This window comes from Pan troglodytes, chromosome 4, assembly GCF_028858775.2.
Source record: "Pan troglodytes isolate AG18354 chromosome 4, NHGRI_mPanTro3-v2.0_pri, whole genome shotgun sequence".
NCBI classification, from domain to species: Eukaryota; Metazoa; Chordata; class Mammalia; order Primates; family Hominidae; genus Pan; species Pan troglodytes.
Window position 1 is genome coordinate 168,906,559 of NC_072402.2, and position 20,920 is coordinate 168,927,478.

Below are 20,920 nucleotides of genomic sequence, written 5' to 3' on the forward strand. Positions count from 1 at the left end.
ATAAAGAACTCACAGGAAGGCTGGGCGCGTTCGCTCACGCCTGTAATCTCAGCACTTTGGGAGGCAGAGGCGGGCAGATCACGAGGTCAGGAGATTGAGACCATCCTGGCTAACACGGTGAAACCTCGTCTCTACTAAAAATACAAAAAAATTAGCCGGGCGTGGTGGCGGGCGCCTGTAGTCCCAGCTACTCGAGAGGCTGAGGCAGGAGAATGGTGTGAACCCGGGAGGCGGAGCTTGCAGTGAGCCGAGATCATGCCACTGCACTCCAGCCTGGGCAACAGAGCGAGACTCCATCTCAAAAAAAAAAAAGAACTCACAGGAAACATTTAAGGCACAGAAAGAGAAGGAAGCAAGCAGCCAGCTCGGCCAAGATTGGCCAGAAAGCCCAGAGGGGCTCAGTATTGCAGAGAAAAGGGTAAATGAGAGAACTTAGGCAGTCCACGTGCCTGCCACAGACTACTGCAATCTAAACCACATGAAAGCTTTTCTACCCTTACGAACTCTTAACATTAGCATGAGCAGTGATTTGAAGACCCTGTAAAGGCATTGCACCAGCCAGGGAACTGGTGCTGGGTCACTCACCCTTCCAGACCTGAAAAGTTGCAGCAGGGTACCATTTGAAGAGTGCAGCCATCACAGGACTGCATCTGCCCCTGGAAACCACAGCCCTTGTATCTCCACATCCTGAGAATTCCTGCTGACATTCCCCAGTGTCCACCCAGAGAGCTGCACTCACCCAGCCTGCACCACTCAAGACCCAAAGGGTCATCCTACCACTGCTACTTCCATCACCCATGCCACGTGGGCCATCCAAGGACCCTAGAATCTGCTCGCCCACCCAGCCCACCGCTGCTACTACCAGCATATGTGCAAGCCACCTGGAGGCCCAAGAATCAGCTTTCCCGTAACTGCCAACACAAGTGCCAGCCTATACCACCCTGGGGCACAAAGACAGGCACGTTCATCCCACCATTGCCACCACTGGGCCTGAAGACTGAGACCTGCCTGGTTTCCCAGCTCCCAGCACAAATTTGCCACAGCTTCCACTAATAACTGCACCCTAACCCTCCAAGAAAGTTACAGAAAGCACTAATGCTACTTACAACCAAAGAAATAATACTACACTACTATACTACTGCATACATCCACAATCAAAGCCATAGTGCCCTACCCAACCAATACCACAGATATTTCTTCAGGAAAAATGCCTCCCCTATGAAAGTAAATTCAAAAACAAGAAAAAGTGACTGTTAAACTGGATGTACAGATATCAACATAAGGCCACAGGAAACATGAAAACAAGAAAATATGACACCTCCCAAGGAACACAGTAATTCTCCAGCAATAGATCTTACTCAAAAAGAAATTTTCAAAATCCCAGATAAAGAATTCAAAATACTGATTTTAAAGCAGCTCAGTGTGTTATAAGAGAAATCTGAAAAACAATACAAATACAATTCAGGATATGAATGGGAACATTACCAAAGAGATTTTAAAAAATAAATAAATAGAAATTCTGGAACTGAAGAATTCATTGAGGGAAATACAAAATATATTTGAAAGCTTCAATAGTTGGCTAGATCAGGCAGAAGAAAGAATCTCAGAACTTGAAGACAGGACTTTTTCAAATAATCCAGTCAGACAAAAAAAAATTTGAAAGAAAAAGAATGAACCAAGCCTTCATGACATATGAAACAACGTAAAGTGATTGAATATTCAAACTGCCAGCATCCATGAGAACAGAGACAAAGGATTAGAAAGCCCATTTACAGAAATAATAGATGAAAATTTCCCATTTATTACAAGAAATGTAGACATTCACATACAGGAAACTCAGTGATCCCTAGGAAGATACAATGCAGAAGGGTCTTTTCCATGGTACCTTATAGTCAGAATATCTATAGTAAAACTTAAAGAGCAAATCCTTAAAACTGCAAAAGAAAAGCATCTAGTTACCTATAAAAGGAACCCCATCAGGCTAACACTGGATTTCTCAGCAGAAGCTTTACAGGCCAGAAGACAATGGAATGATATATTCAAAGTACAGAAAGAAAAACTGGCCAAGAATACCACATCCAGTAAAATTAACCTTTGTAAATGAAGGAGATATAAAGTCTTTCCAAGAGAAGCAAATGCTAAGGGAATTTGTTTGTTACCACTAGACTGCAGCCACAAGAAATGCTCAAGGGAGTCCTAAACCTGAAAACAAAGGATGCCATTTACCATCATGAAAACACACAAGAGTTTAAAATTCACTAGTAAAGCAATCACACAAAGAGAAGAAAGGACTAAAATGGTACCACGACAGAAATTCACCAAACCACAATTAGTAAGAGAAAAAGACGGGAAAAAAGAATATGTAAAACAACCAGAAAACAATTAACAATATGACAGGAACAAACCTTCACATATCAGTAATAGCCTTGAACATAAATGGATTTAAATTATCCAGTTAAAAAGATATAGAATGGCTGAACTGATTTAAAAAGAAAATTTGATCCAACTATATACTGCTTACAAGAAACTCACCTTGGCAGTAAACACATATAGAGTGAAAGTAAAGAGAAGGAAAAAGATAATCCACACAAACAAAAAACAAAAGTGAACAGGAATAGCTACCCTTGTATCAGATAAAACAGACTTTATATCAAGAAAAGGGGAAAAAAGACAAAGAAGGTCATTATATAACGATAAAGGGATCAATCCAGCAAGAGACTATAGCAGTTCTAAATATGTATGTACCCAACACTGGAACACCTGGATTCCTAAAATGACTAAATTTGAAGAGACACACTACAATATAATAATAGTGGAGGACTTCAACATCCCACTGTCAGCATTAAACAGATCATCTAGACAGGAAGTCAACAAAGACACTTTGCATTTAAACTGGACTTTAGACCACATGGAATTAACAGAGCTACAGAATCTACTCAACTACAGAATATACATTCTTTTCATCGGAACATGGAACATTCTCTAGGATAGACCATACGTTAAGCCACAAAACAGGTCTCAACAAAAAATTTTTTTAGAGACAGGGTCTCACTCTGTCACCCAGGCTGGAGCACAGTGGCGTGGTCATGGCTCAGTGCAGCCTTGTGTTCCCAAGCTCAAGCAATTCTCCTGCCTTAGCCTCCCAAGTAGCTGGGACTACAGGCATGTGCCACCATGCCCAGCTTTTTTTTTTAGAGACAGGTTTTTGCTATGTTGTCCAGGCTGGTCTCAAACTCCGGGGCTCAAGCAATCTGCTCACCTTGGCCTCCTAAAGTGCTGAAACTACAGGCATGAGCCACCGCACCTGGCCCAACAAATTTTTAAAAATTGAAATCATATCAGGTATCTTCTCAGACCACAATGGAATGAAACCAGAAGTCAATACCAAGAGGAACTTGGAAACTATACAAATAAATGGAAATTAAAGAACACGCTCCCGGATAATCATTGGGTCAATGTAAAATTATAGTGGAAAAAAAAAAAAAAAAACTTCTTGAAACAAATGAGAATGGAAACACAACATACCAAAACCTGTGGGATATAGCAAAAGCAGTGCTAAGAAGGAAGGTTATAGGCTTGAGCGCCGTTGGCGACGAAGGTAGTGGCGGCCCAGTGGGCTCGGTGTGTGGGTCCGTGGCGGCTCGGGGTCCGCCCGCGGGCTGCGGTGCGAGCAGGTGGCCCGGTTCCCCTCCTCCCGCGCCCGCCTCCGCCGCTGTGATTGGGTGGAAGATGGTGCTGGCCGGATGTAAATCCTAATGACAGTCTCCAAATTCGCTTCCATCTGTACCATGAGTGCCAATGCTTCGGCATTAGAGAAGGAGATTGGTCCAGAACAGTTTCCAGTGAATGAGCACTATTTTGGATTTGTCAGTTTTGGGAATACCTGCTACTGCAATTCAGTTCTTCAAGCACTTTATTTTTGTCGTCCATTTCGGGAAACAGTTCTTGCATAGAAGAGTCAACCTAGGAAAAAGGAGAGCCTTCTTACATGCTTAGCAGATCTCTTCCATAGCATAGCCACTCAGAAGAAAAAGTTGGAGTAATACCTCCCAAGAAGTTCATCACAAGATTACAGAAAGAAGATGAGCTTTTTGACAACTACATGCAACAAGATCCCCCATGAATTCTTAAATTACCTACTAAATACAATTGCTGATATTTTACAAGAAGAGAGAAAGCAAGAAAAACAAAATGGCCGCTTACCTAATGGTAATATTAATAATGAAAATAATAACAGCACCCCAGACCCAATGCGGGTTCATGAGATTTTTCAGGGAACATTAACTAATGAAACCAGATGTCTTACTTGTGAAACTATGAGCAGCAAAGATGAAGATTTCTTAGACCTGTCTGTTGACGTGGAACAAAATACATCAATTACTCACTGCTTGAGGGCTTTCAGCAACACAGAAACTCTATGCAGTGAATACAAGTATTACTGTGAAGAGTGTCGCAGCAAACAGGAAGCACACAAACGGAGGAAAGTTTAAAAACTGCCCATGATTCTAGCTCCACACCTGAAGAGATTTAAATATAAGGATCAACTTCATCGATTTACAAAACTCTCTTACCAGGTAGTTTTTCCTTTAAAACTTAGTCTATTTAACACTTCAGGTGATGCCACCAATCCAGACAGAATGTACAGCCTTGTTGCTGTTGTGGTTCACTGTGGAAGACTTATTTGTAGACTTGCTTCATATGAAAGTGTGGAGGGTGTGTGCAGCCTCATTGTCAGCATTGGTCCCAGTCGAGGCCATTGTATTGTAATAGTTAAGAGTCATGATTTTTGGTTGTTTGATGACGACATTGTAGAAAAAATAGATGCACAAGCTATTGAAGAAGTCTACGGGCTGACATCAGATATCTCAAAGAACTCTGAGTCTGGTTACAACCTTGTCTATCAGTCTCGGGATTGAGGGGGAACTGTGATGAAGAGATACTTTCTGCCGCATTTCTTCTCTGGTTATTTTGGAAAGGATCAAGCACTGATTTTTCAAGAAAAGAGAAAATGCAGGAAGCTCAGGGGGCATTAGCACACTTTGCACACGATAAAGCAAAGACGATGGATTGACAAGCCCTTCCGATCACAGTAGTTGATTTATTTGCTCAGGTATCATGCTGTCTGTACAGTTCCATTCAACAAGGAGGTGAAATCAGAGATACCAGTTCCTCTTGTAAAACAGCCTTCCAGTATTAACATGCATTTTCTCTTTATTAATTGCACTAATAATGCCATGAATTCCTTGGGGGTGCGGTAGAAAGAATCGGAATCTGTGCTGTACTGATAAGGAGATGATGTTGAACACACTGCATAAATTTGCCTGGTTCAGTATGTATAGAAGCATATTCAGTGGTCTTTTCAAGAGTAAACCAGAAACACTTTTGGGCCCAACACTTGCAGTTGCCTTCCTGATGTAAAAACTAACATGCTAGATAATCCAGTGTCAGGAAGACAAAGATGTTTTGGTTCTCTGAAGAAGCTTATAATAATACATGTAGGGAGCAATTGGTCAAAAGTGGCTTTTTGTTTCCCCAAGGGGAAAGACTGACTTTGTAATCATAATTTTTTCCTTATTTATTTTACTTAAAACTGGTAGAGTCTAAGTATTGTATGAAGTGCCCATGATTCTGTCAGTAAATTTGAGCATATTTTTATTAGTTAATGTCAGTTTAAGTAGTCCTTTTGTTTGTTTCTATTTTTAAGGTGAATTTTAAATTATATCTGAAATCAGTAAGATACCTTGAGAAAAACTGCAATGAGAGGAGGTAAATATCCTTTTTCAGGAGGAACTGATATCTCTGGCCAAATATTTGTCCTTTTATTATGGTTTCTAAATCAGTTATTTTCTTCAGCTTTAATTTCATAAAATTAAAAAACTATAAAAAATATTCCTGGCTAGGCGCGGTGGCTCACGCCTATAATCCCAACACTTTAGGAGGCCGAGGCGGGTGGATCACGAGGTCAGGAGATCGAGACCATCCTGGCTAACATGGTGAAACCCAGTCTCTACTAAAAATACAAAAAATTAGCCGGGTGTGGTGGCATGCGCCTGTAGTCCCAGCTACTTGGGAGGCTGAGGCGGGAGAATCACTGGAACCTGGGGGGCGGAGGTTGCAGTGAGACGAGATTATGTCACTGAACTCCAGCCTGGGCAACAGAGCAAGACTCTGTCTCAAAAAAAAAAAAAAAAAAAAAAATTCCTATAGTTGTTGGAATAATTAAAAATTCTAGTGCAGTGGTGGTATACCAATCTTTAGAATTCTTAAGTATTCTAATGTTCCAAGTTGAGATCATGCTTGGGAAAATCATGTCATAGCATTTATGTTATTTTCAGATGTCATTTTTTTACCCTGGAAAGAAGTAATAATGTTCATCATAACCCTAGCAGCCTGGATAGTGAGCTGAACAAACCCTTTGAAGATTACATTTTAATCAAGTAGACTAGGAATACAAAAAACAAGTCTTTACTCCCCTTCCACCCACCTTTACAAATCTTACTGGAAGGGTGTTCAGAAATTAAAATTTGTGTTTGCTAAGACTTTATTCTGTTGGGGGTTTTAAGAAGTAATATATGTACATAATATATGTAAACCATTGCAGTTTTTTTGGACACTTTTCCATGCATCAGTAAGTTGTCTGACAGTAGCCGAATGTAACTTGCAGAAAATTATTGAAAGTTATATTCAGGATAATAGCAATCAGGCGTTGGATGTTCTTTATTAAACTCTTTTCAGGCAGTAAATTTTTTTTAAAATCTGTCATTTTCTAAAATTCTTTTGCTAAAACTGTTGACTATGGAAAAACAAACAACAAAAAGGAATGTTTTTAGTCTGCTGCTATTATTAACATTTATTATCTGTATCTTTTGGCTCAGTAAATGACTTCACCTATTTCTTCCATAAGCAGATCTTTAACAGGGTCACTTAGGTAATTGGGCTGCTTAAACAGATGTGCTGGGAGAAAATTATAATATTTAGTATTTGTACTAAATATCAAAAGTATTTTGACAAGTTTCTCTTTAAGATAGTTTCTAAAGCCTTACCCTGGCTAGAGCTGTTTTGTACAAATTATATATAGCCTGCCTGATCTACCAACATGCCACAGAGAATCACAGTCAACAATGTGGGGAAAGTCAGGGCAGTGGAAGTGGTGCACACTTTGTATTTTGAGGGCTTAAATCAAATTGTCTTGAAATTAAAGCTGTATTTCTGCAGCTTTCAGTACAGAGAAAAAGAGGAAAGTGAAGCTGTGTCAGTTTTAACATTAGCTATATCACAACATGTTTAAGAAAGATAGATGAAGTCATTTGCATTAAAGTACAGCATTGAAATACTACATTGTGTTTATTTTTACATTTTTGCATTAAAAAAAAAACATGCAGTAAAAGCCAAGTTAAATTTCATATTAAAGCAAGTTCTAGTATATGTATTGAGTTCCTGGTAGTCACATACCTTGTTCACATCTACACCATACTTCATAGTATGATTTGTAAGGGGAGGCACTGTGGGGTGACAGTTTTACATTTACTTTTTCTTCTTAATGCAGCTGGATCTAAGTAAAATGTTTTGAAGTTTATCAAAAATTCAATATACTTTTAAAACATATAGGGTCAGGGTTGGGGGAGAAAATACAGGTATAGTAAGTAAGAAGTGACCTATGAAGAAAGCGTTGTGAGGTTATATGTTGGTTGACTGTGATTAAAATGTGGGGCTGGTTTAAGTTGTAAATGGTGGCTGATTGCTGTGTAACTATGTACATGATTGTTAGGATGGCTGTCCTATATTTTGTATATTGGAATAAAAATTTCTATAAATTATTGTAACTAAAAGAGTAAATATTCTAAATTAAATCCCACTTCTTAAGTCACATGGCTTCTGTCTTGGAAATTTTACCTTTAAAAGATTATTTAAGACAGGAACCAGGAGGCTTGGGAATAGGGAAAAAAGGAAATGTTGTATTATATGGGTCTTGTGGCCTCTAACCATCGGTATAGGGTTTTTTCTTTCCTTGATGGCAGTAGAAAGACCTCATTTTCATAACATAACTACTCTTGATACTTTCTTTAAAAACACTTTTTATCAAAGATTCTATCATGAGGTATTTGACTGGGAGCTGAGAGGCTAAAGCGCTCATGTCCTGGCTCTTCAGTGAATTTAACTGTGTGACCTTGGGCAAGTCACTTAACCTCTCTGTGCTTCAGTCTCACTGTCTTTTAAAATGGGAGTAATACCTACCTCACAGGGTTGTTGTGGGGATTAATTAGAGATAATGTCCGTAAAGCATTTAAGGTTCTTGAAGAAGGCGCTATATAGATACAAAATAATATCTATTAAAGTTTGTTTATTTGTGGAAAAAAAGAAGGAAGTTTATAGCAATAAATGCTAATATCCAAAAAAGTGGAAAGATTACAAATTAACAATCTGACAGTGCACCTCAGGGAGCTAGAAAAGCAAGGAAAAACCAAACCCAAAATTAGCAGTAGAAAAGAAATAGTAAGGATCAGAGCAGAACTAAATGAAGTAGAGACTAAGAAATAAAAAATACAAAGGATCAACAAAACAAAAAGTTGGTTCTTCTTCAAAAAGGTAAACAAAATAGGTAAACCACTAGCTAGACTAACCAAGAAAAGACCCAAATAAAACCAGAAATGAAAAAGGAGGTGTTACAACTGATCACAGAAATATGAAAGATCATCAGAGACTGTTATGAACAATGATGTGCCCACCAACTAGAAAGCCTAGAAAAAAATGGATAAGTTCCTGGAAACATACAAGGTTCTGAGATTGAACCAGGAAGAAATAGAAGTCCTGAACAGACCAATAACAACTAGTGAGATCAAATCAGTAATTAAAAAAAAAAAAAAATCCCAGCAAAAAAACTCAAGACCAGATGGATTCAAATCCAGACGTACAAACATACAAAACCAAATATACAAAGAAGAGCTAATACCAGTCCTCCTGAAACTGTTCCAAAAAATTGAGGAGGAGGGAACTCTCCCTAACCCATTCTATGAGGTCACTATCACCCTGGTACCAATATCAGACAAGGACGCAACAAAAAAAGAAAACTACAGGCCATTATGAACATAGGTGCAGAAATCCTTAACAAATGCTAGCAAATCAAATCCAACAGCATATCCAAAAGATAGTACACGATGATCAAGTGGGATTTATCCCAGGAATGCAGTGTTAATTCAGTGTACACAAATCATTAAATGTGATACATCACATCAACAAAATTAAGGACAAAAACCCATATCATCATCTGAATAGATGCAGAAAAACCATTTGATAAAATTCAGCATCCTTCCTGACAAAAACCCTCAACAAACTAGGCATAGAAGGAACATACCTCAAAGCAATAAAGGCACGTATGACAAACCCACAGCCAAAATCATACTGAATGGGGAAAAGTTGAAAGCATTCCCTCTAAGAACTAAAACAAGACAAGGATTCCCATTTCCACCACTCTTATTCTACACAGTACGAAAAGTCCTAGCCAGAGCAGTGAGGCAAGAGAAGAAATAAAAGGCATCCAGATCGGAAAAGTGAAAGTCGAATTGTCCTTCTTTGCTGATGATAGATCTTATATCCAGAAAAACCTAAAAATTTCAAAAAACTTAGATTTGATAAATAAAAGCACTAAAGTTGCAGGATAGAAAATCATTGTACAAAAATCAATAGTATTTCTATATACCAATAATGATCTATCCGAGAATGAAATCAAGTAGGCAGTGCCATTTATAATAGCTATAAAATACCTAGGAAGCCAGGCACGGTGGCTCACGCCTGTAATCCCAGCATTTTGGGAGGCTGAGGTGGGCGGATCACCTGAGGTCGGGAGTTCAAGACCAGCCTGACCAACATGGAGAAACCCCGTCTCTACTAAAAATACAAAATTAGCTGGAGATGGTGGCACATGCCTGTTAATCCCAGCTACTCAGGAGGCTGAGGCAGGAGAATCGCTTGAACCCAGGAGACAGAGGTTGCAGTGAGCCGAGATCGCTTCATTGCACTCCAGCCTTGGCAACAAGAGCAAAACTCCATCTAAAAAAAAAAAAAATGTATATACACACACACACACACACACACACACACACACACACACACACACCTAGGAATGCATTTAACCAAGAAGGTGAAAGATCTCTACAAGGAAAACTGCAAAACACTGATGAAAGAAGTTGAAGATGACACAAATAAATGGAAAAACATCCTATGCTCATGGATCGGAAGAATATTGTTAAAATGTCCATATTGACCAGAGTAATGTATAGATTCGGTGTAATCCCTATCAAAATACCATCCTTCTTCACAGAATTTTTTTTTAAATCCTAAAATTCATGTGGAACCGTAAAAGAGCCTGAATAGCCAAAGTAATCTTGACCAACCAGAACTCAGCTGTAGGCATTGCATTACCTGACTTCAAAATATATTACAAGGCTATAGTAACCAAAGCAAAATGATATTGGTATGAAAATAGACACATAAACCAATGGAACAGAATAGAGAGCCCAGAAATAAAGTCACATACTTACAGCCAACTGATCTTCAACAAAGCTGACAAGAATACACAATGGGGAAAGGACAGTCTCTCCAATAAAATGGTGCTGGAAAAATTGGGCAGCCACATGCAGAAGAATGAAACTGGACCCCTATCTCACCATGTATAAAAATCAACTCAAAATGGATTAAAGACTTAAAGCCCAAAACTGTTAAAAAATACTAGAAGAAAACCTAGGGAAAACTCTTCTGAACATTGATCTAGGCAAAAAAATTATGACAAAGACCTCCAAAACACAGCAACAAAAACAAAAATTAGACAAATGGGGCTTAATTAAACTAAAAACTGAATCACAAAAGAAATAACCAACAGAGTAAACAGACAACCTGTTGAATGGGAGAGAATATTTATAAACTATTCATCTAACAGGAGACCAATATCCAGAATATATAAGGAACTCAATTCAATAGGAAAAAACAAATAATTCCCTTTAAAACTGGGCAAATGACATGAATAGACATTTCTCAAAAGAAGATATACAAACAGCCAAGATGTATGTGAAAAAATGTTCAACATCACTAATCATCAGAGAAATGCAAATCAAAACCACAGTGAGATACCATCTTACCCCTGTCAGAATGGCTATTATTAAAAAGGCAAAAAAGAACAGATGTTGTCAAGGATGCAGAGAAAAGGAAACTCGTACACTGTTGGTGGGAATGTAAACTAATACAGCCACTATGGAAAACAGTATGGAGATTTCTCAAAAAACTAAAAATAGAATTACTGTTCAATCCAGCAGTCCTACTACTGGGAGTATATCCAAAAGAAAATAAGACAGTATATCACAGGAATGCCTCACTCAAATGTTTATTACATCAGTATTCACAGTAGCAAAGACATAGAATCAATCTAAGTATCTTATCAACAGATGAATGGATAAAGAAAATGTGGTATACATACACAATGGAATACTGTTCAGCCATAAAAAAAGAATGAAATAATGTCTTCTGTAGTGACATGGATGGAACTGGAGAAGTGAAATAAACCAGGCAAAGAAAGACAGATACCACATGTTCTCATTCATATGTGGGAGCTCAAAAATTTAATCACGTGGAGGTAGAGAATGGAAAGATAGATAACAAGGGTCAGACATGGTGGCTCACGCCCGTAATCCCAGCACTTTGGGAGGCTGAGGTCAGTGGATCACTTGAGGTCAGGAGTTTGAGACCAGCCTGGCCAACATGGTGAAACCCCATCTCTACTAAAAGTACAGAAATTAACTGGGTGTGATGGCAGGCGCCTGTAATCCCAGCTACTCAGGAGGCTGCAGCAGGAGAATGGCTTGAACCTGGGAGGTAGAGGTTGCGACGAACCGAGATTGCGCCACTGCACTGCAGCCTGGGCAACAGAGCGAGACTGTCTCAAAAATCAATAAATAAATATAAAAATAAAAATTAGGTCGGGCGCAGTGGCTCACACCTGTAATCCCAGCACTTTGGAAGGCCCAAGTGGGCAGATCACTTGAGGTCAGGAGTTTGAGACCAGCCTGGCCAACATACTGAAACCCTGTCTCTACTAAAAATACAAAAATTAGCCGGGCGTGGTGGCAGGCACCTGTAATCCCAGCTACTCGGGGAGGCTGAGGCAGGAGAATCGCTTGAACCCGGGAGGTAGAGGTTGCAGTGAGCCGAGATCACGCCACTGCGCTCCAGCCTGGGTGACAGAGTGAGACTCCATCTCAAAAAAAAAAAAAAAAATTATCTGGGCATGGTAGCACACACACCTGTGGTGGCGGCTACTCAGGAGGCTGAAGTAAGAATAGCTTGAACCCAGGAGGCGGAGATTGCAGTGAGCCGAGATCACTGCACTTCACCCTGGGCAACAGAGCAAGACTCCGTCTCAAAAAAAAAAAAAAAAAAGAGAGATAGATAACAGAGATGAAAAGGTGAGTGGGGGCAAGGGAGAGGATGAAGAGAAGTAGGTTAAAAGGTACAAACATGGTAAGATGGAAGGAAAAAATTGAATGTTTGATAGCAGAGTAGGGTGACTATAGTTAACAAAAAGGTATTGTAGTCAGGTGACAGAAACCCTAAGTATCATATATTGATCAGAAAGCATTATATACTTATAACAAAACTTCACATGTACACTGTAAATTTGTACAAATTTAAAAAACAAAGTGGGGTGTTGGATAGAGAGTGTCTAAATGTAGACTGATGGAGGAAGGCCTCTAAGATTAGTCATAGCAGGGATGGATGCATTTCAAGCAGAAGTGAAGGGTAGCCTAAAAGCCTAAACAAGGAAAGGTAAGAGCAAGCAAAAAGTTGAACCAACTAGGAACTACTAGATCATTTCCCATGAAGTTCATTATTAATAAAACGTATATAAAGAACAAAAGAGGATATGTTGTTATTTTGGACACATTATTGAATTGGATGTCATGTGGTATGAATGTAATATGCGAGTGACACATTTAGGAAATATTTAGAACTTAGAGATTTTACACATTAGCTTCACCCCCCACCCCCCCCAAAAAAAAGACCAAAAGAAAAAAAAAAAAAACCCTAAAGAGAGAAGAGTGCTTTGGTGTTTAATGGATTGAAACAGCCAGGAAAACAAATGGGAAGGGAAAACCTTGTATGTGTTGGGTGCTGTGTTACAGTTTTTGCCCACTTAATCTTAATGCCAAACCTTGCAAAGCAGGTAATATTAATCACATTTTACAGAGGTGCACCTGAACCTCAAGAAGTCAAGCATCTAGGAAATAATAGATTCAAACCTAGACTCACCTATTTCCAAAACCACTGCCCCACCCAAATAGGCCTTTTGTCTCTGGAATTGCCCTTCAGACTATATTTTTCTAAGACCTTCATTCTCCTTTGTGTTGTGGTGACAAGTTATGAGCTTAAGGCAGATTTCAGTTCAGCCTCATTCTTCCTGATTCTCAGTTAAGTAATTCTTTCCTATACAGTTAACTTTCCAGCACAGCTTTCAATGATGGGTCTTAGTGAGCAGTAGGCTATTAATGATGCATGTGCTTCCTGTGGAGACTGCTTCCAGAAGAGAAGCACTTGATTGTTTTCAATGCCAAACAACAAGTTGCTACAGAGGACAAAATGCCTATTAGGCTTAAAAATTATTTCCAAAATTGCAGATGTAAACCCTTTTAAAATATTTTAAACACCAAGAACTAGGACAAAATATGAAAATTCATGACCTCTGCCTGTGTTTTATGTCTGGAAAGTATCATGATTTGAATCTCACATAGTAGCTTGAGCTGCAAATAAAGAAAACCAATAGTTAACACATAGTCTTCAGCACCATTCATTCTGTTTTTGACCAAATGCCCTGTGATCCTTATGATTCCACACTTTAAAATCTACCTTGAAATAACATTTATCTTTTTCAAAGTCCTCAACCATAAATCAACCATAATGGAAGCTCTTCTTGCTTTTATTGCAAGGATATATGCTCCAATCTTCGTGTCTAAAGTGTTTACCTGGCTTTTTCACAGCTGACTCAGTAGATGGGAACCTTTTAGTGCAACCTGCATGGCATGTGGTCACCAAATCTATGTGAAGTCTTTATAATTTTTATATGATTGATAGCATATTGCTTTTCACTGGTGAGGGGAATCATATCTGCTTCCTGCTTATCTTTGTAGATGTCGAGTTACATAATCCATTTACTTTCATGACTGGGACTTGAAATGTAGAAATATGAAGGAAAAGAGAAAAGCAGCCAGGCTCAACAAGTCTGTATTTGACTTTTAGGCCTAGACATTTTCCATTTATACTATGCTACATCCCAGAGTTGTAAAACCAAAGCTCCCTTTTCTACAAAGTAACCCAGTTAATACGGAGAGATGAAGAAGAAATTAATTAATCAGTTATTGATTAATCAATCAAATGCCATGTCTTTAGGAGGGAAAACTCTATTTTTGGCTTTTATTATTTTTAATTGACACATGATAATTTTATATATTTATGGAGTACCATGTGATATTTGATATAGGTATACACTGTGTAATGACCATTTAGGGTATCCATCACTGCAAACATTTATCATTTGTTTGTGTTGGGAACATTCAAAATCTGCTCTTTTAGCTACTCAAAAATATATAACAAATTGCTCATTATAGTCACCTTATTAGTGCTACAGAACACTACAACTTATTCCTCTTATCTGGCTATACTTTTGTATCCATTAACCAAGCTTTGGAAAAGCTCCTTTCTTAAAAGCTTTGTAGTTCCACAGTTTTCCAAAACTATGGTCCATGGCTGTCTTCTAGACCTCCATTCAACCCCTCATCCCTCATGATCCTGTATTAGCCACCATTTTCCTCTGTGTTAAATGCATACGACTGTATTTCAAAACTTGCCCCAAAACTTCCCTCTTTCTGTTTTCCATGACATTTCTCTCTCAAATGATAAATGTGAGCTTTTAAACTGTAGTGTTTTATCAATGCTGGGTATTACTACTAAACACAACTTAAGACTTCTAAGAAAACTTCCTGGGGTTAGCTTTAGCTACTCATTCTTTAATTAATTCTGCTGATATTTCACCTGTAATCTATGTCAGGCATACATATGTCTCAGAACCTCAGAGATGAATAAGATGAATGAGAAACTACTCCCTTAGGAAGTTTATAATCTGCTTCCCAACCCTACTCTTTTAGTCTCCTTCTCCTCTTCTGAGTCTACCTGCTCACCATTTTAACTGTTGCTCTTGTTAACTGTTTCTCTTACTAATCATAAACTCCCAGGGATCATGTGCAAATGTTGTTAGCCAAAAAATGTGGGTGGTGTCATGCTGATTCAACACCATGGACTTCTGATAAGCAACTTAATCTCTAAGCTTCAGTTTTCTCATTTAAAATGCAAATTATACTTACTATACAAAGTAGTTGTTAGAAGTAAATGAGATAATAATTTTAGTGTACAAAGGAGATAATAAATGGTTGCTCTATCACTTACTTGTCAGTAACACCTCCATTAACCTTTCATATTAAATGTAAATGTCGCACTCCACTATTGGATGCCCTCAAGTAAGATCCTCAACCTGCTCTGTTGGCCTTCTCTTACATCTCCTCTACACATTCACTCTCTGAAACCAAAAGTTCTACTTCTTGAATATACCCTTCTCTTTTTACCATGAGGCAAACCAGTAGTTACTGCCATGTTTTGAGTGCCCATTGTGATTCAAGAAGGTGTTTTAGCCTGGGCATGGTAGCACACGTCTATAATCCCAGCACTTTGGGAGGCTGAGGCTGGCAGATCGCTTGAGCTCAGGAGTTCAAGGCCAGCCTGAGCAACATGCAAAACCCTGTCTCTACAAAAAATACAAAAAGTAGCCAGGCATGGTAGTGCACAGCTACAGTCCTAGCTACTTGGGAGGCTGAGGTGGGAGGATCACTTGAGCTCAGGAGGTCAAGGCTGCAGTGAGCCAAGATCACACCACTGCACTTCAGCCTTGGTGACAGAGTGAGAACCTATCTCAACAACAACAAAAAGGTGTTTGGTGCTTACATATATTTTTGCTTATTACCTAGTTTTAATGTAGTGGTTAAGAATACAGATCCCGAAAAAACAAATGTCGTATGTTCCCATTGATAAGTGGGAGCTAAGCTATGAGGACGCAAAGGCGTGAGAATGATACAGTGGACTCTGGGGACTCAGGTAGAAGGAAGGTAGGTGGGGTGAAGGATAAAAGACTACACAATGGGTAGAGTGTACACTGCTTGGGTGATGGGTGCACCAGAATCTCAGAAACTGCCACTAAGGAACTTATTCATGTAACCAAAAACCACCTATTCCCCAAAAATTATTGGAAAAAAAAATACAATAAAATTTTCAAAAAGAGTACAGATCCAGAGTTCAACTCCTTGTTTATTTTCATACCTTGGCTGTGCAGTCTTCTAGCTGTGTGACAATGGACAAGTCACCTAAGCTCCCTAAAACTCAGTGTCCTCACCTGTAAATGGAGATAATAACAGTAACTATTATAGTGCTGTATGAGAATTAAAAATAATAACATGTAAAGCAGTTAACACAGTAACTCATAGTAAGCTCTTAATAAATGTCAGCTTTTTTATTACCAATGAACTTCTTGTCATTTTTTTCTCATTCAACTCTGCAAGGTCTTTTATAAATGGTGAAAAAAAGTGAAGTAGCTCTTTCAGATCAGCAACTCAGAAAGTAATTGGCAAAGATAGGACTTGAAACCAGAACTGTCTGGCTCCAAAATCCATATCTTTCCCACCACACTGTTGCCTTGTGCTAATCCCTCTACCTGAAAAGTGTCCTTCCTTATGTCTAATTGGAATAATCTTTTGAAACCCTATCAGGTGCTGCCTCCTTCACCAAACTCTCCTTGATCCCCATCTAAATGTGATCCGTCCCTCAAAATCCTCAATTTGTCATTTTTACACAGCATTATGCTACAGTGACTTGCACACTAAACCATGAGTTCTTTGACACCAGGATGAGGTTAGACCACTGTTTCCCGTAAAACAGAGCACTTTGCACTAAGTAGATACTTAATAAACAGTCACTTGAACTGAAAAGAGGTTGTTAAGGTCGCAGATGGAAAAATCTGCCTAATCTATCCAGGAATTATTTATTTATGTGTCTCTAGGCCAGGACCTATAATAGACACTGGGTTCAAAGAGTTATATAAGACAAATTCCTGGCTGGATACGGTGGCTCACGCCTATAATCCCAGCACCTTGGGAGGCCAAGGCGGGTGAATCACCTCAGGTCAGGAGTTCGTGATCAGCCTGACCAACATGGAGAAACCCCATCTCTACTAGAAATACAAAAAGTACCCGGGTGTGGTGGCAGGCACCTGTTAGCTACTCAGGAGGCTGAAGCAGGAGAATCGCTTGAACCCAGGAGGCAGAGGTTGCAGTGAGCCAAGATCACACCATTGCACTCTAGCCTGGGTGACAATAATGAAACTCTGTCTCAAAAAAACAAATTCCTGCCCTCAAAGAACTTGCAATTTGATAAAAGCACTTTGAAACCAGAAAGTAATTATTTTTAATGGAGCCGTTAGAAAATCAAATGGAGCAAAAACTTAAGTAATGCAAATGAATTCTTATTTACTATTTGTACAGATACAGTTGTCTCCTCCAGCTGCTGTACCAGTTTAGACTACATCGTCACCTACCTCTTCAAGCACATAGCAAAAGAGGGCAAGAAGCCACTTCGATGCAGAGAGGCTACCCAGGCTGGTCAGAGACTATTACATTTTATGCAGCAAAACCCAGATGTCCTGCAGCAGGTAACTGGTGGTTGATCACCTGGCTTAAGAAACAAGTGTTCCCAGAAGCCATACCTGGCCCCAAATTTATCTTAGAGCAGCTGGTCTTGCCAAGATTTTTTACACTGGTAAAATATATATATATATATATTGTCTGGGAGTATTTTCCCTGAAAGTGGAGGGAAAACACAGGCCTTAGGATTACCCACCCTCAAGAAATACCTGGGTTGTTCATCTCACCTCAGTGGAGCTAGAATTCAAAAAGAGGATAGTTTTTCCAGAGGCCTGAGAAAAATTAGACAAAACCGGAACTGGAAACAGCCTCTGATTTCTCTCCTGGTGACTCTGATAATGTCATCTTAAGTTTGCCTTATGAATACTCCGGTATATTGGGAAACTACAATTTGCTGGGCTCCTAGTGTATGCCAGGCAGCTTGCTAGGAATTTCTCATTCATCATATCATAGTTGCTATTTTTCCCATTTTAAAATGAGAAATCTTGGTTCAGATAGGTTAGGTAATATGTTCAATAACATCTAACTAATAAGTAATAAAACCACTATTTATTTTCTAGTGTATGTTCTAACTAGCTAATGGGTTAGGTCCAAGTTTAATACCATTTTTAAAAAACTCACTTGTGCAAATAATAGTAACAGCATGCATAAGAAATGAATATTGCAAGGTGCAGTACCTGTAGTACCAGCTGCTCCAGAGGCAGAGGCAGGAGGATTGCTTGAGCCCAGAAGTTCAAGACCAGCCTGGGCAACATAGCAAGACCCCATCTCTAAAAAAGAAGATTTAGGCCAGGCACGGTGGTCACGCCTGTAATCCCAGCACTTTGGGAGGCCAAGGCAGGCAGATCACCAGGTCAGGAGTTCAAGACCAGCCTGACCAATATGGTTAAACCCGTCTCTACTAAAAATACAAAAATTAGCCAGGCGTGGTGGTGCTCACCTGTAGTCCCAGCTACTCGGGATGCTGGGGCAGAAGAATCATGTGAACCTGGGGAGGCAGAGGTTGCAGTGAGCTGAGATCACACCACTGCACTACAGCCTGGATGACAGAGCAAGACTCCATCTCAAAAAAAAAGAAAAAAAATTTAAAAATTTTTAAAAAAACATACATGTCAAAAATATTTCAAAAAGAACAATACCATTTTTTATGGCTATACCATCACTGTATTTTCTTTTCTTTTTTTTTTTTTTTTTTTTTTTTTTTTTTTTTTTTTGAGACAGGGTCTCACTCTGTTGCCTGTGCTGTAGTGCAGTGGCACAATCTGGGCTCACTGCAACCTCTGTCTCTCAAGGGCTCAAGCGATCCTCACACTTCAGCCTCTTCCTGAGTAGCTGGGACTACAGGTGCACACCACCACATCCAGCTAATTTTTTTTTTTTTTTTTTGGAGAGAAGGGGTTTTGCCACGTTGCCAGGCTAGTAGGCTAGTTTTGAACTCCTGAGCACAAACAGTCCTCCCACCTCAGCCTCCCAAGGTGCTGGGATTACAGGTGTGAGCCACTGCGCCTAGCCCTATCACTGTATTTTCTAATTCCACTAAATTTGGAAAGTATCTTCATCCTGTTTTCAGTTGTTTTCTTTTGCCAAATTACATCCATAATAGTTTGTAACTTGCAAATGTAAACACATCAATAGTGTGTTGCTATATGACCGTTAGGGAGCAAATAAGTTGCCTGCAATCATCAGAAAATGTTGGCTGGGCGCAGTGACTCATGCCTGTAATCTCAGCACCTTTGGGAGGCCAAGGCAGGTGGATCATGAGGTCAGGAGTTCGAGACCAGCCTGGCCAATATGGCGAAACCCTGTCTCTACTAAAAATACAAAAATTAGCTGGGCATGGTGGTGTGTGCCTGTATTCCCAGCTATGTGGGAGGCTGAGGCAGGAGAATTGCTTGAACCTGGGAAGCAGAGGTTGCAGTGAGCGAGATCACACCACTGCACTCCAGCTTGGCGACAGAGCTCCATCTCAAAAAAAAAAAGAAAAAGAAAATGTCACTGTATATCAGTAAATGATGAAAATAGAATGAGACAGCTATGAAAGAAGGTTCCTTCCTGGCTGCCATATTTTGCTAATATTTAAATGAAATTATGTAAACTTTATTTGTGGTAATGTTTCAGTTAACCAATTATTTTCCAGGGATAATGGATGTCATTCATATTTTGTGTAACTAGGCAAAGGGCTGTAGACCTATAATTATTTGGTGTGACCCTGGAACTGTTACAACATGTTGGTAATATAAAGGAAAAAGGAAGGTATCTCACATTTAGTGAGAACTTATTATGTGTCAGGTGCAAGAGCTATTAAGATTCATGAGATATAATTTCTCTCCTTACAAAATTTCTTGCCATGGGACAAAGAGACAAGTAACTCACCAGTTATTTGATCATTTCATTAATATAGTGATGACAAAGAAAGTGAAATACAAGGGAAGGGAGTATTGTCAGAGAGTTCTCCTCATTTAGACCCCACAACAACCCTGAAAAATGGATATCAGCATCCCCATTTTACAGATGAATAAATTGAGGTACAGAGAGATCAACTGGAAAGTGGTAGAGTTGGAATTTGAAGCAAGGTCTGTTTGACTGAAAAGCCCAAGTTCTTACTACTCACACCATTGGTATTCAAGGTGAGGATAATATCTCAGCTTCACCTGGAATGGCTTTTCAAAATATACATGCTATCAAAATGTCAGCGCGTCTCTCCTCCCTCCCCACCCCACCCAAATGCAGTAACCACTGGTACTGGTGGGAGTGTGTCACAGCCCTCATGTGTTTTGCATGAAGAAGGTTGAGGATCACTGACTTAAAGCATGTCCACACTGAAGAAAAAAAAAAAAAATTCATGAATTGGCTAGGAATCAGACCCAGCCTTTACCCCACCATGGCAAGGGACAAGTCTGCCACCAAATCACTCCTTCCAGCACTCAGCCATAATCACAGTATTGTCCCATAAACTTTGGCAGAAACTTTTAAGTTGGTAGAAAATTTTAGCACAAATCAATAGGCTATGGCCCTAGACAAAATACCATATCATGTTTTGCAAAGCAAGTAATGTGGTTGGGCAGGAGACAAATCAAGTTTGTCTTTACTCAGAATTAGCGTGCATTTGTTGGTTTAAGTAATTTCTGTGTGTTAAT

The 20,920-nt window shown here is 39.3% G+C and overlaps 1 protein-coding gene and 1 pseudogene across 9 annotated transcripts in view; both read left to right on the forward strand.

Moving 5' to 3' along the window:
- Positions 1 to 20,920, forward strand: part of RANBP17 (RAN binding protein 17) — a 442,116-nt gene that overhangs the window by 390,237 nt on the left and 30,959 nt on the right. For 8 of the 9 annotated variants that reach the window (XM_001152068.6, XM_054684768.2, XM_016954187.4 and 5 more), the window contains one exon: positions 17,625 to 17,791. The exons of the other annotated variant lie outside the window; for it this stretch is intronic. In XM_001152068.6, coding sequence (XP_001152068.2) covers positions 17,625 to 17,791 — 167 coding nt within the window. The remainder of the gene's footprint in view (positions 1 to 17,624; positions 17,792 to 20,920) is intronic. 9 annotated transcript variants of the gene reach the window in all.
- LOC134810130 (ubiquitin carboxyl-terminal hydrolase 12-like) lies at positions 3,676 to 5,013 on the forward strand (annotated as a pseudogene).